We start from the raw sequence: 18,969 nt of genomic DNA on the forward strand, positions 1-18,969 counted from the left end.
CACAATCAGAAATAATAGGGGCTGGTAATCAACGGAAGTGAAAGATCTCCTTTAAGAAGTGTCTAAAGCCAATTGAAGAGTAGAAGGGACACCAGAACTGGGATGAAATTGAGGTATGTTGATAAATCAATCCACTACTCACAAACTTCAGCTGCTTTGTGTCAAAGAATAGAGAGCGGAGGAGGGCTCACAGCTCGGGACAGAATGGCAGAACCAGGAAGCTGCCATCAGTCTGTGCTGTGTTCTTCTACTCACAGGGATTTCTGCAGCTTGTTGCAGCTTGTCACCAGCATGTGGCTGACCTTCTGCAGGGGAAGAGTGAGCAACACATAGGATCTGCAAAGTAAGGATACTGCTTATGGAATATTTTCATCATAAAAAAGTATATGTGTGTGAGTCTGTGTATATGGTTGTGAATTTCTTTGCATGTGTAAATGAGTCTATATAAGTGTGTGTATATACAGCGGGCGAAATAAGTGTTGAACATGTCACCAATTTTCTAAGCAAATATATTTCTAAAGGTGCTATTGACATGACATTCTCACCAGATATCGATAACAACCTATCCAATCCACACAGTCAAAGAAATCAAACAATAGATGTCCATAAATAAAGTTATGTGTAATAATGAGAAATGACAAAGGGAAAATGTATTGAACACACTTACTGAAATTTATTTAATACTTTGTACAAAAGCCTTTGTTGGTGATGACACCAGATGAAGTCTCTCAGCAATTATAAAACAATCCTGCCACTTAGTGAAAAATAATTTCAACTGGTTCACCTGATGGCATATTAAAAGGTGTCTCATTATCCCTCCAAGAGCCAACTATGACTATTGTAGCATCGGCGTCTCTGCCCCCTGCCAGGCAGAGACGCCGTCCCTCTCACCGCCGCGCTCCCCGCCCGGCGTCCTCCAGCGCTCCTCTTCCTGCTTCTGCCGGCGCGCACAGCTTCCCGGGCACTGTGCTTAGTGCACGCGCCGCCCTAAGGAGTCCCCGGCCAATTGCCGGAGGTCCTCCCATATTTAAAGCACCTCCTCCAATAAGGAGGTGCCCGAGCAATAGTTGATGCACAGTGTACTTACCTCTGCTTCAGCCCTCAGGTCCCGCTGCTAGCTTGACTACTAGTCCTGCCCGCCAGCCTGACTTTCAGTCCAGTCCGCCAGCCTGACTACTCTCCAGCCCGACAGTCTGTCTCTCGTTCAGTCCGCCCGTCTGTCTATGGGCTTTGCCCGCCTGCTTACCTGGAAGCACCTGCCTGTTACCTGCCGTGCCTACCTGGAGGCCCCTGCTTGCTACCTGCCCGTCACTTGCCGTGACCACCTGACAGCCTACCTAGAGGCTCCTTCCCGTCACTTGCCGTGACCACCTGACAGCCTACCTAGAGGCTCCTGCCTGTCACTTGCCGTGACCACCTGTCAGCCTACCTGGAGGCTCCTACCCGTCACTTGCCGTGACCACCTGTCAGCCTACCTGGAGGTCCCGTCCCGTCACTTTCCGTGACCACCTGACAGCCTACCTAGAGGCTCTCGCCTGTTGCCTGCTGTGCCCATCTGCTGTGTCAGTCAGTCCCAGCCAGTCCCAGAGTCACCTGCTCTCTTACAAGGTCGTCCCCAGAGTAGCACCTGGTCCCTCTGCTTGGTCCCTCCCTGGTCACGAAGTCGATAGCCGCCGTACAACCTAGGTCGGTCCGAGTTGATACTTAGTTACGCCCCTCTGGGTCCCTCCTTGCACCGCAACACAGAGGTGCCACCACCTGGATCCGTAACAGTTTGCTCGGGCCATGGAGCCCGGTGGCCCCCAAGCTCCTTCGCTCTCTGACCTGTACCAGGAGGTTTCTTGTCAGAGATCCCAACAGGAAACCATCCAGAACTTCCTGCGGAGTGTCAACTCCCGCCTGGACACACTGACTGTTCCACCTGTGTCCACCTCGAGTCGTGCGACTCCCCCTCCGGCAGCGCCGCTGCCCACCAATACCACGGCATCCAACCCAGGTCCCCGGCTGCACCTCCTCGTTTTGGAGGCGACCCCGCTCTAGCTCAGGGTTTCATAAACCAGTGCACCCTGCACTTTGAACTTTTGGCACATCAGTTTCCCTCCGACCGGGCCAAGGTGGCGTTCATCATGTCTCACCTCACTTGAGAGGCACTGGCATGGCTAAATCCCCTGTGGGAGAGAGGGGATCCCCTGGTGTCCGATCTATCGTCTTTCCTTGCTGCTTTCCGGAAAGTCTTCGATGAACCAGGACGAAAATCCTCTACTGCCTCCTCTCTGCTTCGTATCCGCCAAGAGAGTCTCACCATGGGCCAATATGCCATACGGTTCCGTACCCTCGCTTCTGAGCTTGCCTGGGACAACGAGGCCTTGGTGTCCATCTTCTGGGAGGGCCTTTCCAGCCAGATTACGGATGAGTTAGCCGGCCGGGACATTCCTACCACCCTGGATGACCTGTTGTCGCTAGCTACCCGAATCGACATCCGTTTCCTGGAACGTGCCAAAGAGACTACCCCGGAGCGAAGATTTCCTCGTCTAACTCCTACTTTCCAGAGACCTATCTCTCAATTAGCAACTCCCCGGGCACGCTCGCCCAAACCTATGCAGGTCGACCAGACCAAGATGGTCAAATCTCGCCAAGAGTCACGCCGAGCCGAGGGGAGCTGTTTCTACTGTATGAGTAAGGAGCACTTCATCCGTTCCTGCCCGGTGAAGCCGGGAAACGACAGTATCTAGGACCGCTTGGAGAGGTCATCCTAGGCAAAAGTAAAGCCTCTCCTTCCCTGACTTTGTCTGTCTCCATCTCCTGGGGAGAGAACCGCTACTTTGAAATTGCACACCTAGATTCCGGAGCTGCTGGGAACCTCATTTCCCAGTCCCTGGTAGAGAAATATCACATTCCCACCAAACCTCTGGCTGAACCATTGGCAGTCGCCTCTGTGGATGGAAGACTCCTTCCGGTGACCATCCTGCTCATCACAGAACCTATAACCCTGCAGGTGGGAATGCTGCACTCTGAGAGGATCTCCTTCCATGTGCTTTCCGGTCTCTCTCACTCCCTATTGCTAGGTCTACCCTGGCTTCAGAAACATGAACCTGTGCTGAATTGGCAATCCGGCGAAGTTCTCCGTTGGGGGCAGGATTGCCATAAGTCCTGCCTGGTCCCGATCCGCTCGGTTCGTCCTCCACCCACCCCGGCTAATCTACCCGGTTTACCGACGCCCTACTGGTCCTATGCAGATGTCTTCAACAAAAAGGAAGCAGAGACACTGCCACCTCATAGGCCATATGATTGCCCGATCGACCTGGTACCCGGAGCCACTCCACCCCGTGGGGGTATTTACCCGTTGTCGTCGGCCGAAACTTTGGCCATGACGGAGTACATTGAAGAAAATCTGGCTAGGGGATTCATCCGGAAATCTACCTCCCCGGCTGGAGCCGGATTCTTCTTCGTCAAGAAGAAGGATGGCTCGCTACGCCCCTGTATTGACTATAGAGGACTCAGTCTAATCACGGTCAAAAACAAATACCCCCTGCCGCTCATCTCCGAGTTGTTTGACCGCCTTAAGGGCGCCAGGATCTTTTCCAAGCTGGATCTATGTGGGGCGTATAACCTGGTCCGGATCCATCAAGGAGACGAGTGGAAGACGGCATTCAATACCCGGGACGGTCACTATGAATACCGTGTGATGCCCTTCTGTCTCTGCAATGCTCTCGCCGTCTTCCAAGAATTGGTCAATGACATCTTCCGTGACCTTCTATATTCCTGCGTGGTGGTGTACCTGGACGATATCTTGGTCTTCTCTCTGGGCCTTCCCACACACCAGAGGGATGTTCGTCAGGTCCTGCTTAGGCTCAGGCAGAATCACCTCTATGCCTAATTTGAGAAGTGCCTCTTCAAGCAGACCTCCCTTCCGTTCCTGGGCTATATTATCTCCTAGACAGGTCTACGAATGGACCCCGAGAAGCTCTCTGCCGTCTTAAAGTGGCCCCATCCGGAGGGGTTGAAGGCGATTCAGCGATTCCTGGGCTTCGCCAACTACTACTGTCTCTTCATCCCGCACTTCTCTTCCCAGACTGCTCCCATCTCTGCGCTCACCCGTAAGGGAGCAAATCCCAAGGTATGGCCGCCCGAAGCTGAGGAGGCCTTCCTTTCCTTAAAACAAGCCTTCTCCTCTGCCCCAGTGCTGCACCGTCCGGACTGCAACAAACAGTTCTTCCTGGAGGTTGATGCTTCCTCCTCCGGAGCCGGAGCGGTGCTCACCCAAACATCTTCATCCGGGAGAATGGTAACCTGCGGATTCTTCTCTAAACTCTTCTCGTCTGAGCGCAACTACTCCATAGGAGACCGAAAACTGTTAGCCATAAAATTGGCGCTGGAGGAGTGGCGTTACCTGCTTGAAGGGGCTCTATACCCAGTGATCATCTATACTGATCACCAAAACCTTGCATATCTCCAGAATGCCCAAAGACTCAATCCGCGTCAGGCCCGGTGGTCTTTGTTCTTCGCTCGCTTTGATTTTATCCTACATTTCCTCCCAGTGGACAAGAATGTTAAAGCTGACGCCTTGTCCCAATCCTTCCTGCCCTCTGATATATAGGAGGAGCCTATGCACATCATAGACCCCTCCAAAGTGATGAGTATGGCCCCCTTAGATCTGACTCGTCTCCCACCCGGTAAGACGTTTGTAGCGGTTCCCGATCGGGAGAAGATTCTTCACTGGGGTCATTCATCTAAACTAGCCGGCCATGCCGGTCAGAAGAAAACTTTCCTGCTCATTACCCGGCATTACTGGTGGCCCACCCTGCGCAAGGATGTGGTAGACTTCGTCTCGGCCTGTTCGTCTTGTGCCCGCAACAAAGTTCCCAGACATCTTCCAGCCGGCCACCTCCTGCCTCTTCCCGTACCTGCTGCCCCTTTGCAACACATTGCTATGGACTTTATTACAGATCTCCCTGTTTCTGCCGGCTGTACAGTCATTTGGGTGGTCACCGACCGCTTTTCTAAAATGGCCCACTTCATCCCTCTGCCTGGTCTCCCGTCTGCATCAGAGCTGGCTAAGGACTTCTTCCTTCACATTTTCTGTCTCCATGGCCTACCCCTCTACACTGTGTCGGATCGAGGGGTTCAGTTCACCTCACGCTTCTGGAGAGCTACGTGTAAACTGCTGGATGTCACCCTGGATTTCTCCTCCGCTTACCATCCACAGTCCAATGGCCAAGTGGAGCGTATCAACCAGATCCTTACCAGCTACCTCCGGCACTTTGTTAATGCTCACCATACCGATTGGGTTGACCTACCATGGGCCAAATTCTCCTACAACAACCATGAGAGCGAATCGACTTCCAAATCCCCGTTCTTTGTAGTCTATGAACAACATCCCCGGATTCCGTTTCCCGTCTCCGCTTCTGTGGACAACCCTGTCGCGGAGTCTCTGGTCAGCGAATTTTCCACCATTTGGGAAAATACTAGGTCCGCACTTCTTCAGTCCTCCGAGCGGATGAAGAGATATGCTGACAAGAGACGTCTGGATCCGCCTCAATTCCGTCCGGGAGACAAGGTTTGGCTCTCCTCCAAACGTGTTCGGCTCAAAATACCCTCCTACAAGTTGGGTCCTCGGTTCATCGGTCCATTTGAAGTCCTCAAACAAATCAACCCAGTGGCCTACAAGTTAAAACTCCCGTCCACCTTACGGATTCCCAACTCCTTCCACGTATCTCTCCTCAAACCAGTTGTGTTTAATTCTTTTTCCAACAATCCAGGTACTCCCCCTGCTCCGGTTTCCGCTGAGGACGTTTTTGAGGTAGAGAATATTCTGGCCACCAAGAGGGTAAGAGGAAAAACCTTTTTTTTGGTGGATTGGAAGGGGTTTGGCCCAGAGGAGAGAACTTGGGAACCCAGGGAGAACATTCATGCCCCGCTTCTCCTTAAAAAAAAATTTTCTGGCCTAAAAAAGAGGGGGCGTAAAGGGGGGGGGTACTGTAGCATTGGCGTCTCTGCCCCCTGCTAGGCAGAGACGCCGTCCCTCTCACCGCCCCGCTCCCCGCCCGGCGTCCTCCAGCGCTCCTCTTCCTGCTTCTTCTGGCGCGCGCAGCTTCCCGGGCACTGTGCTTAGGGCGCGCGCGCTCCCTCCCTCTTAAAGGGGCCGCACGCGCCGCCCTAAGGAGTCCCCGGCCAATTGCCGGAGGTCCTCCCATATTTAAAGCACCTCCTCCAATAAGGAGGTGCCCGAGCAATAGTTGATGCACAGTGTACTTACCTCTGCTTCAGCCCTCAGGTCCCGCTGCTAGCTTGACTACTAGTCTTGCCCGCCAGCCTGACTTTCAGTCCAGTCCGCCAGCCTGACTACTCTCCAGCCCGACAGTCTGTCTCCCGTTCAGTCCGCCCGTCTGTCTATGGGCTTTGCCCGCCTGCTTACCTGGAAGCACCTGCCTGTTACCTGCCGTGCCTACCTGGAGGCCCCTGCTTGTTACCTGCCCGTCACTTGCTGTAACCACCTGTCTGCCTACCTGGAGGCTCCTGCCCGTCACTTGCCGTGACCACCTGACAGCCTACCTAGAGGCTCCTTCCCGTCACTTGCCGTGACCACCTGACAGCCTACCTAGAGGCTCCTGCCTGTCACTTGCCGTGACCACTTGTCAGCCTACCTAGAGGCTCCTGCCTGTCACTTGCCGTGACCACTTGTCAGCCTACCTGGAGGCTCCTGCCTATCACTTGCCGTGACCACCTGTCAGCCTACCTGGAGGTCCCTTCCCGTCACTTGCCATGACCACCTGACAGCCTACCTAGAGGCTCCCGCCTGTTGCCTGCTGTGTCCATCTGCTGTGTCGGTCAGTCCCAGCCATCTGACCCATGGGAGTCACCTGCTCTCTTACAAGGTCTTCCCCAGAATAGTACCTGGTCCCTCTGCTCGGTCCCTCCCTGGTCACGGAGTCAATAGCCGCCGTACGACCTAGGTCGGTCCGAGTTGACACTTAGTTACGCCCCTCTGAGTCCCTCCTTGCACCGCAGCACAGAGGTTCCACCACCTGGATCCGTAACAGCTATAGACAATTGCAACATTTCTATTCCCATGTTCGAAAAGATAAACAGCTCAATAGAGATCTTACAAATTTTGAAAAACTGTGCCTGTCGTCATCTCCACCCTTGCACGCCATCTCATTGCTCTACAAACACCTAATAGCCCATACTACAACTATCAAACCACCCTATTGCGCTGCATGGGAAAGAGAACTGGGCAAATCTTTTGAAGACTCACAATGGGCTAAATGTTTTCAATTTGCTCACAGAACGTCAATTGCAACCAAAGCTCAAGAGACCTCCTTTAAGATAATCTCCAGATGGTATCGGGCTCCCGTATTACTTCATAACTGGTTTCCCGCAGTATCAGATAGATGCTGGAGATGTGGAGTGGAAGAGGGGACGATGACACACATTTGGTGGAGCTGTCCCATAATAAGAGGTTTCTGGACTCGGGTAATTCAGACTATTAAAAAAATGACTAGTCTCTCTGTGCCCATCTCTCCTGAATCTCTTTTGCTCTTTATGATCCCAACTAGTCTCACCAAATACAAAAGGTCTTTAATAAGCTACCTTATACAGTCTGCTAAGAATATCATTCCTCGTCACTGGAAAAGTACTTCTCCACCTACTCTGGAGGAGTGGTTCTGTGAAATAGCCCTTCTAAATAGGATGGAACATTTGATTGCCCAATCCCCCACTGATTGTGATAGATACTGTGAGACTTGGAGAGACTGGCTTGAATTCCAGGAATCTGATGCCTACCGTCTTACATCAGACTGATGTCACCCACCCTTTTCTCTGGTGCGTTTCTTCTCTGTCCGGATTGTGCTCCATGTTGGTTTGCGCCTGGCTGCTCTATGTATGGTTTCCATTGGATTTTAGTAACTTCATAATTGTAATACTGATGGCCTAAAATGTTCCCTTCCTTTTTCTTCCTATAACTTGATGTTTTATTGGACGTTATACTTATATTCTATGATATATTGATGCTGATATTGTCCTGGTTATTCTTTTTTTTTTGTATTTTTGTAATTGAAAATTATTTAACCTTTCAATAAAAATTGAATTTTGAATAAAAGGTGTCTCATTACCAAGGTGCCACACAACAAACATCTCATGATGGGTAAAACCAGTGAGCTGTTCTTGAGACAGCCTTTGCAACCTTACTGTTGCAAAACAAACTGATGCCATTGGTTACAGAAGAATTTCTAAACTACTGAAGATTCCAGTGAGCACTGTTGGGGTCATAATCCAGAAGTGGAAAGAACATCGTGTCACCATAAACCGGCCATGATTTCAGACACAGGAGTGAAAAGAATTATCAGAATAGTTGTCCAAGAGCCAAGGACCACCTGTGGAGAGCTACAGAAAGACCTGTATTCAGCAGGTACAATTGTTTCAAAGAAAACTATAAGTAATGCACTCAACCTCCATGGTCTGACCACGCAAGACTCCATTGTTGAACAAAAAGCATGTTCAAGCATATTTAAAGTTTGCTCAACAACATTTAGACAAGCCTGTGAAATACTGGCAGAATATAGTCCGGTCAAATGAGACCAAAATTGAACTTTTTTTGAGGCCATGGTGTTGGTATGGTGTTTTGGGGTGATATGAAGTGCCTTTTGGCCACCAAACATGGTGTGTATTAACACCATGTTTGGGGGGCCAAAAGGCACTTCAAAGCACCCCCAAAACACCATACCAACAGTGTTTTTCAGCATATGGCACTGGCAAACATCATATAATTGAAGGAAGGATAAATGGACAAATGTACAGAGACATTCTTGATAAAAATCTGCTACCATCTACCAGGATGATGAAAATGAAATGAGGGTGGACATTTCAGCAAGACAATGATCACCATGATGTTTTTTTAAATTATCACAGTCAAAGATAAGCCATTATCTTTTACTGTGATATTTTTTGAAATTATGTCCAATGTTCACCATTTTTAATGTTTAGTGTTAGGACTCGCAAGTATGAGGACCCTTAACGTTTGGGTTACGAGCTTTGGCCAAAGTATCGACCAATACCTCATGTGGTGTATTTATCTTATACACTATTTTTCATCTTTTTTGCACATTTTTATGCAGGATGCGGCCAGGCCTCTTTAGTGTTGGCTGGGTGCATTGGGGCGTCTGTCCTGTGGGGGTGCACGTATATAGTGCCGGGCAACCCGCCTGATCTAATAGTATGTGCGTCATCAATAGGCTGCAAGCCAGACACGGTGCATAACACATATCTGTGTGACTGGCGCCCTAAGCAAACTCTATCGGTGTGCATGTATAATACTACACAGCCACCCCCTCCATGAATTGGTAGGTTAGTGGCTGTCTTCATCAGTATTTTGCACATGTGCTCCCCCAGCCTTTATCATGGAGGCTTGCTGCATCCTGCAGTGCAGTGGTAATCTGACCTGGTGTTGGTAGGACATTATCTTTTACTGTGATGTTTTTAGCAAGACAATGATCCCAAACACAAAGCCAGGGAAACTCTTAATTGGCTTCAGAGAAAGAAAATAAAGCTGGTAGAATGGCCCAGCCAATCACCTGACCTGATTCCAATAGTAAACTTATGGAAGGAACTAAAGCTCAGAGTTCATAGAAGGAGACCAGTCAGCTTAACGTCTGTTGTGGGTAAATTGTTTGAAGGATTTCTTAGAGATGCTATTGTAGAATATCTTAATGATAATAACTGTCTAACTCCATATCAACATGGATTCATGAGGGATCGCTCCTGCCAAACAAACCTGATGGCCTTCTACGAGGAGGTGAGCTCACAGCTGGACCGGGGAGAGTCAGTGGATGTTGTATACCTGGACTTCTCCAAAGCGTTTGATACCGTGCCACACAAAAGGTTGGTATATAAAATGAGAATGCTTGGTCTGGGGGATAATGTGTGCAAGTGGGTAAATAGCTGGCTGAGTGATAGAAAGCAGAGGGTGGTTATCAATGGAGTAAGCTCAGGGTGTGTCAGGGTTACTAGCGGGGTGCCTCAAGGGTCTGTCTTGGGCCCTATATTATTTAATATATTTATTAATGATCTAGTGGAAGGGTTGCATAGTAAAATAGCAATATTTGCAGATGATACTAAACTTTGTAAAGTAGTTAATACAGATGAGGATAGGGCACAGCTACAGGAGGATTTAGATAAATTGGGGAGTTGGGCCAAAAAATGTGAAATGGGGTTCAATGCCGATAAATGTAAGGTCATGCACATGGGAAAGAAAAACAGCAGTCACCCATACATATTAAATGGGAAACCGTTGGGGAAATCTGACATGGAGAAGGACCTGGGCGTCTTGGTTAATAGCAAATTAAATTGGAGTGCCCAGTGTCAGGCAGCAGCTGCGAAGGCAAATAGAGTCATGGCATGCATCAGAAGAGGAATAGGGGCATATGATGAGAACATTGTTCTTCCTCTGTATAAAGCGCTGGTAAGGCCGCACTTAGAATATTGTGCACAGTTCTGGGCTCCGGTGCTCAGGAAAGACATATTGGAGCTAGAGAGGGTACAAAGGAGGGCGACTAAGGTAATAAAGGGAATGGAGGGACTAGAATACCCAGAGAGGTTGTCAAAATTAGGCCTATTTACGTTGGAAAAGAGAAGGCTTGGGGGAGACCTCATAAACATGTATAAATACATCAGGGGGCAGTACAGAGATCTCTCCCATGACCTGTTTATACCAAGGATGGTGACAAAGACGAGGGGGCACACTATGCGTCTGGAGGAAAGGAGGCTCCTGCACCAGCATAGAAGGGGATTCTTTACGGTCAGAGCCGTGAGACTCTGAAACTCCCTGGGAGAGGAAGTGGTGATGTCCAACTCACTTAATGAGTTCAAGAGAGGCCTGGACGCCTTTCTCGAGAACAATAAAATTACATCTTATGCTTAGTGATAGTTAATTAATCCAGGGATTTAATCTGACTGCCAGATTGGTGTCGGGAAGTGAATTTTTCCTCAATGATGTAAATTGGCCTATACCGCATGTTTTTTTTTTGCCTTCCCCTGGATCAACGCTGCGGAATAGCTGCAGTGCACAAGAAATAGGCTGAACTGGATGGACGCTTGTCTTTTTTCGGCCTTATAAACTATGTAACTATATGTAGCCCACAGAACCTTCAGGATTTGGAGAGTGTTTGTATGGAAGAATGGGCCAAAATCACACCTGAACAATGCCTGCAACTGGTTTCGCCAAACAGGAGGCGTCTTGAAGTTGTCATCACCAACATAGGCTTTTGTATGAAATATTATATAACTTTCAGTAAGCGTGTTCAATACTTTTTTCCTGTGTCATTTCTCATTATTACACATGACTTAATTTATGGTCATCTGTAGTTTGATGTCTTGCCTGTGTGGATTGGATGGGTTGTTACCGTCATCTGGTGAGAAATTCATGTCAATAGCACCTTTAGAAATATATTTACTTAGAACATTGGTGACGTGTTCAATACTTATTTTACCCGCTGTATATACACACACTCATATAGACATATTTACCCAATCAAATAAATATATATGCAGTGGATATATATTTCTTTGATTGTGTAAATATGTCTATATGAGTGTGTGTATATACAGCAGGTAAAATAAGTATTGAACACGTCACCAATGTTCTAAGTAAATATATATATATTTACTTTTTTTTTCCTTGGAGCGAGTGGTCCATGTCTGATGTCAGCAATGCAATCAATGGGTCCGTGAAAAAAATCAGACTGCACTCTGATTACATCTGAATGCAGTCCAATTTTCATAGACTGTCAGAATGAAGATGGTGGAGAATTTTTTTTTTTAAATTTCTCCACGTATTAGAAAATCGGATGACATTCGTACCACACTTTCATTCAACTCTGATCAGAATAATCGTTAAGATTTTTTGTAGCCAAAAAAATCAGACGTCTGAATGAGCCCTAAGGCTAAACTTCACAGAAGAATCAAGATGACAGCAAAAGGGGTCTTCAGCAGACCCCTAGCTGTGATAGTAACCTATGGGTCCCCCGTGATTACGTTGCGGGGAGGCGTTGGAACCGGTGCACATGGGTACCAGCGCACATTACATTTAAATGCTTGACATTTACGCAGTCAGAACTCAGTGCCAGCTGCTGTTGTTACAATGCCAGCTATATAATATAGTCATTATCTGCCCCATGTGGAGAGAGCTCTGTTCCTGAGCTCCCTCCACACGTGAGGACCCCTTCCCAGGATATGAATACAATGGCTTTTTGCAGGAAGTGGTTAAACAGACATTTAAAATTCTGCCGGGGACCATGCCGAATGGGTGACTAGTCCAAAAATCCGGTCGCTGGTGGCTCTCACCCCTTGAGTGACCGGTCTCTTTCTATGTGTATATGGTGAGACCTATCATTCAAGAGGATTGGGTGGGGTGAAGCCACGTAGGACCGGCCTCTTGGTCTCGGCACCTGTGCAGCATGGTCCCTAACAGGCTTTTAAAAGTACGTTTTTCTCTGAAATGTCAGTATCATTGTAAAACATTCCTGGCTGAAATGATACAGCCGGTGTCTGATACATCTGTGGTTCTGGAAGCATGGATCAGCTGTCAGGTTCCCTTTAACCTCTCATAGTATAGATGCAGGTGACCATTACTGTTCTTTTTCCTCCGCTGACCTTGACAATGGGGTGTTGTTAAAGTTTTACTTTTAACCCAGATTGTTTGGACCTGTATTGCAGGCATTATGGATTTCTGCCAAGAAGTTAATCGTGCCTATTATACTGACACTTTCTTTCATGGGAAGCAAAGTAAAAACGCAGCTCAAATAGGAACACAGTTTTTGGCTTCTGCTGAGAATGAAAAGAGACGCCTGAACGGCCCCTGCATTCTAAGTGACTGGCTCTGATGCAACTTTCATTTACTAGAATATCCGACCAACCTTCACTATTACCAGGTGACTGAGCTCTGAGAACAGATAGACCGCCCTTATTGCAGACCCTTTGGGGGTGCGATTTACATCTTAGCAATGATTGATTAGCAGCTCTTAGCATCTATTTTATAGACACACAATCCATTGCTCCTTCCCCCCCAAACTGCTGGGTCCTTCTGCAGCTAAGCTGATTCTTGTTCTGCTTTATAAATAGCAGGCACTAGTGCAGTCCATCCGTCCATCCCTTCCCCCTCTGAATACCCACCAGCCCGGCCTATGAAGTGCTACTGAAAAGGTTTCCCTGTATTCTGCATACACTGCAAACATTTACTGGGGGAATTAGCAGAGGAAGCTTAGTACTGTTGTGTGCAAGGAGTAGCATGTCTATAGAGCCTGCACCACAGCATAGTCGCAAGAGGAAAAGGACAGGAGACAGTGCAGAAAAGTGCCCTGCAAAGAGAAGCACAAGCTGGGGTCTCCTCACTAACCAAGGTCAGTAAGCTAGTGGGGTTATGGAAGCCTATCATCTGGGAGACACTGCAATATTAATCTTACTAAGTGTTTGTTGCTAGTTGCGTCGTCAGATATTTCTGCATCAAATCCGCCATACGCTGTAATTCTATTGCTGAATCCTAAATGTGTACTGGTTAGAATATTGGACGTATTGATTTCCAGTTGTACATTACTGCTATGCTGCATGAGAAGTTTTATAATGCATATCAAAAATGGGGGAGTTGCTTTAAAATATCCCACTGCTGGACATCCTACATTCATAGTCTTGAAGGAAGGTCCAGTGTGTATCAAATAATGTCTAGCAGATCCTGCCCTTGTTTTCTTGGGCATGGCTACTCCTGCTGGACAGATGCACACGGCAATCTTTTTCATGTGTATTGGCATTCTGTTTATTTCATAACTACCTTGTGGGCATTGGGTTATTAATACTAGAGAACCAATAGAAATGAATGATTTTGGTCTTCTAATACATTTACAATGGTAATAGGCTGGATGTGGCCATTGGTTTTATATGCACTCCTCAAAAATTGCAAGCAAACATTAAAGATCCATCAACAGTAGAAGCAAAGTTTTTCTGTCAGCAGGTTCTTGCTACTTCGTCTGAGAGCAGCTTAATTGTAGGCAAAGAGACCCTAAATGCAACAATGTATCACTTAGTTTACTGGCTGCAGCAGTTATAACACAATCAGAGGTTTTATATTTAGCATGAAGCAGAGCTGAGAAAGCTAACCACGCTCACACCTCTGTATTTACAAGTACATTGTCTATAGAGAGTGAACTGCTTATCACAAGAGGGGGAGGAGTCAGACTAGCATGCATGTGCTGCTGTAGGCCGAGCAATGATAATCACCATGTGATAAAACCTTCATTGTAAGTAAACAACAGCACACAGTCTGAAATATGAGACATTATTAAAATCTGTGTTTTAATCCCTACCTGATGCCGTCTTCAGATTACATAGGAAAAAACTGCTGACAAATTCCCTTTAAATGTATGCTGAGCAATCAGGATTTATTAGACTGGGGCTACAAAGAAGCTTTTCAAGGTGACAGAAAAATATTAAATAATTTTGTAAATGAAACCATGTAAAAGTCACAAAATATTATTGCAAAAAAGTCAATATATACTTACTAACTATATCTATAGATAAATAGATGCATAGATAGATATGGAGATAGATAGATATTTGATGTTATATACCAGGCGGTGTCTGCACAGAGCAATTGCAGTATAATTAGGGAATAACTAAAGGCTTTACAAAAAATGCAACTTGCCACTGAGATGCTCATGGGGACTTCACTAGAATTTAAAAATATTGTCTAGTATATAATGTGGATTATTGCCTTCTTCATTATAAATCCTGAACCTAACGACTATAAATCAATATCTGTTGCCTATTTTCATGGGCTTGTCACAGCTCACCTCCTGGTCAAGGTTAGGTACCAGAACATCACCCACTTCTTGCCTCCCGAACTTTCTGTAGTGATGACAATCCAACTAGAGACCCCCACTGTGAGCTCACCAGACCATCCACTGCGATCACAACACCCCCACTGTACTCTCACCATACACCCCACTGTGATCTCACCATACATTCCACTGTGATCGCACCATACCCCCCACTGTGCTCTCACCACACACTCCCACTGTACTCTCACCATATCCCCCCTGTACTTTCACCACATCCCCCCCACTGTGATCTCACCATACCCGCCACTGTGCTCTCACCATACACCCCACTGTGCTCTCACCATATCCCCCACTGTACTCTCACCACATCCCCCCCACTGTGCTCTCACCATACCCGCCACTGTGCTCTCACCATACACCCCACTGTGATCTCACCATATCCCCCACTGTGCTCTCACCACACCCCCCACTGTGCTCTCACCATATCCCCCACTTCCCACTTTGATCTCACCACACCCCTCACTGTGATCTCACCATACCCCCACTGTGCTCTCATCAGACCCCCCACTGTGATCTAACCACACACCCCCACTGTGCTCTCTCCACACACCCCCCACTGTGATCTCACCACACCCCCCCACTTTGCTCTCTCCACACACCCCCCACTGTGATCGCACCACCCCCCCTGTGCTCTATCCACACCCCCCCCACTGTGCTCTCACCACACACCCCCACTGTGCTCTCACCAGACCCCCACTGTGATCTCACCATACCCCCAGTGTGCTCTCACCAGACCCCCCACTGTGATCTCACCATACACCCCACTGTGATCTCACCACACCCCCCACTGTGATCTAACCACACACCCCCCCACTGTGCTCTCTCCACACACCCCCCACTGTGCTCTCACCCCCCCGTGCTCTCTCCACACCCCCCCACTGTGCTCTCACCACACACCCCCACTGTGATCTCACCACACCCCCCACTGTGATCTCACCACACCCCAGAGCACAGAAAACGCTGAAGCCAGATGTACCTTACTTCATTGCGCATGTGCTGAATGCCATCAGAATTGGCTTGTAAAGCCATATCCCAATCTGTTGAATTTTAATCAGGCCAGAAATCATGTTTTAGGCACCATCTAGGAGCGCAGAATAATCCCCATGTGAGACTATAGCGCATACTTTGTTTAAAGGGAACTAGTCAGCTGATTCATCCTGCCCGATCCACAGGCAGCAGTAATCAGATATGAGCTGACTTACTTTGTCCAGGTATGTTTTATACTGATATGCTGCAGCATTGCTGAGAAAACACACTTTGAAAAGCCGTCCAGGTGTATCGTCTGGGATGACAGGAGGCATCGGAGATTATTTTCAAAGTAAAACATACATTGCTGAAATTGTGCAGCCAGTGTCTGATTCATGCTGCCCGTGGTTCAGTGAGCATGAATCAGCTGAAAAGTTGCCTTTAAACTTCTTTTATTATATTTTTATCTTTCATATTATTGTATATCTATAATGTATGTATAATATTTATTAATAATGTAACATGTTATACAATAATAATAACAACATGTTTAGAAACACATCACACTCCATTTGTGGGAGATCAGGATGGAAAATATCCTGACAAGTTCCCTTTGTAGACCTTTCCCTGTGCATACGTATACAGAGAGGCACGTTGTCAGAAGTAACTACCGAGGGAGTTAAATTACATCTCCTCAAACATGACAGCTCCCAAATATTAGGCAGACGTTAGAATCAGCTTCACATAGCCAAGACATGAGTGCTTTTTTGGTGCATGGTGACTGGTTTGAGGTACCTTGGGGAGACGGTGATCTAGGTAATATACGAGCCATTTTCTGCATTAGACCTTGTTTGTTTATCGGTACATGCAGGATTTGGTATTACGCTCGTGCACCTCAGATGACTCGGATCATGCTGATAATCTAAATTTAGGTCACAGCCAAGCAGAACACTGAAAATTACAACCGGGCAGCCATTACTGCTTTCATCCGAACTGCTAGAGATTTCACTTCATTCTGGTTCCTTCAGGGGTTGATTGCTTTAAGGAATCAGACTTTTCATCCACATATTTAGTCATTTCTTTTCTCTACCAGCAATTTCTGGATAATGCTGTATGTAAGTAAAGAGAATGGATATGAATATGTCAGAGGCAGCATTTTAATATTAATGATGACAATCACATTTTTTATGCAGTCATAATATTGTGTCTTTCTGCAATTTTAGTGATATTTATTTGCTTTTTGATAAGGATTGCACTTTTAAACTAAGAGAGAGATGTGTAAAATAATAGAAACTGCTAAAATGCAAAGCTAACATCTTTATAATGCATCACAGTTAACTGTTTTTGTTTCTGTTTTTACTTTTTAGTTTGTTTTTAGTCTTGTCAGTGTAGAGAATAGATCATGGTGACCTAGAAACTGGCAACAAGTTGCTGTTATTCACATTGTGTCCTTAGTACACTCCCTGAGGCTGTGTGCCCACTATGCGTTTTTCAAGTGATTTTGTCGCGGAATTTCCGCAGCGAAAACGCTTAAAAAACACTTGCTAATACATGCCCCATGGTCCCCAATGATAATCCGCATGTGCTCTGCACATGCTGCGGAAATTTCCGCTGCGGATTATCATTGCAGAAAATTACGCAGCATGTCCATTAATTTTGCGGACACGCAGCGTAATCACCGCCATTGACTTGCATTGGACCGCGTGACATCCGCATCACTGCATCTGCACAAGCGGATATCACACGGTTCAATGTGCAGATGGTACCCAGGTCTGGAGGAGAGGAGACTCTCATCCAGACCTGGGTACCATAGAAACTGTAAAAAAAAAGAATTTAAAATAAAAATTAAAGATTATACTTACCTTCCGATGTCCTCCCGGTGTTTTCTCCCCTCCGTCTGGTCTGCTGTATGGGTTGCGGTGTTGTGAAGGACCTGCCATGACTTCATTGAGTCATATGACCTGACACATTTCTCAATGACGTCACCGCAGGTCCTTCACACCACCGTGAGCCGCCCAAGACACCGGACGCAGCAGAGAAAACACCGGGAGGACATCGGAAGGTAAGTATAATCTTTATTTTTTACCATTCTTATTCTTTTTTTTTAACTAACTTGGTCACACTACTATAAATCCATGCCGGCTGCACTTTTCCAAGTGATGCAGAAATGCATGCAAAAACGCTTGACAAACGCTTCTACCTGGCAGGAAAAACGCATGTAAAAACCGCATGCCTTTTTCCTGCCAGCGAGAAGCGGAAAAAATATGCAGCATTTCTGCATCGTGGGCACATAACTTCTGTCAGGCTATGTCGATTATCCATGTTATGTAAATAAAAGCTTATAACCTGACGTTAAATTCATCCATTGGTTTTATAAATTACTCTTTTGAAAGCTGAAATTCTCCCAAATTTGGTTTAAGTTAAGAAAATAAATTGGCATCAGTGCTGAAATATTGATCATTTAATGAACACAGTATGGTCCGATTTTGGCAAGACAAAAGTTTTGTCGCCCACAGAAAGTAATGTGATATTCAAACAAATAATTATCTTAAAATACAAATATATGTTGCATAACATTGGTGAATGAAGTTGTGGTGCTATTAGAGTCATATTTAATATTTTGTGTGACTTCCATGATCTTGAAGGACTGCATCCATGCAGTTCAACAATGATTCATACAATTTATTAATGAAGTCATCAGGAATAGCAGAGAATGCAGTCTTACATGCCTCCCAGAGGTCATCTAGATTCTTTGGTTTTGTCTTCCAAGCTTCCTCTTTCATCCTACCCCAAACATGCTCAATGATGTTCATGTCTGGTGACTGGGCTGGCCAGTCCTTGAGCACCTTGATCTTTTTTGCCTGGAGGAACTTTGTTGCAGAGATGGATGTATGAGATGGAGCACCATCCTGCTGCAGAATTTGACCCCTTTTATGATTTGGAATGTACGAGGCAGCTAATACTTCTTGATATTTTAGGCTATTGATATTGCCTTCCACCTTGCAAATGTTTCGCACACCCCCATACTGAATGTAACCCCAGACCATGATGTTTCCACCACCAAAAGTTACTGTTTTTTGGGTGTATTTTGGATCCATATGGGCTCCAGTAGGTCTCCTGC

General features: G+C 46.7%; 1 protein-coding gene across 9 annotated transcripts in view; it reads left to right on the forward strand.

Annotated features, from left to right (window-relative positions):
• Nucleotides 1-18,969, forward strand: part of ASB5 (ankyrin repeat and SOCS box containing 5) — a 118,306-nt gene that overhangs the window by 71,273 nt on the left and 28,064 nt on the right. Inside the window, exons 1-2 of one of the 9 annotated variants that reach the window (XM_073643628.1) lie at nt 207-343; nt 12,709-12,923. The exons of 5 other annotated variants lie outside the window; for them this stretch is intronic. In XM_073643628.1, coding sequence (XP_073499729.1) covers nt 12,875-12,923 — 49 coding nt within the window. In that variant the 5' untranslated portion in view covers nt 207-343; nt 12,709-12,874. Of the gene's footprint in view, nt 1-206; nt 344-12,708; nt 12,924-12,957; nt 13,392-16,556; nt 16,665-16,761; nt 16,964-18,969 lie in introns of those variants that run through there. 3 more of the 9 variants (XM_073643601.1, XM_073643618.1, XM_073643610.1) reach the window with 3 other exon arrangements.

Source organism: Phyllobates terribilis, unplaced genomic scaffold (assembly GCF_046119375.1).
Source record: "Phyllobates terribilis strain yellow unplaced genomic scaffold, ASM4611937v1 Scaffold_1__5_contigs__length_1240528914, whole genome shotgun sequence".
In the NCBI taxonomy this organism is placed as follows: domain Eukaryota; kingdom Metazoa; phylum Chordata; class Amphibia; order Anura; family Dendrobatidae; genus Phyllobates; species Phyllobates terribilis.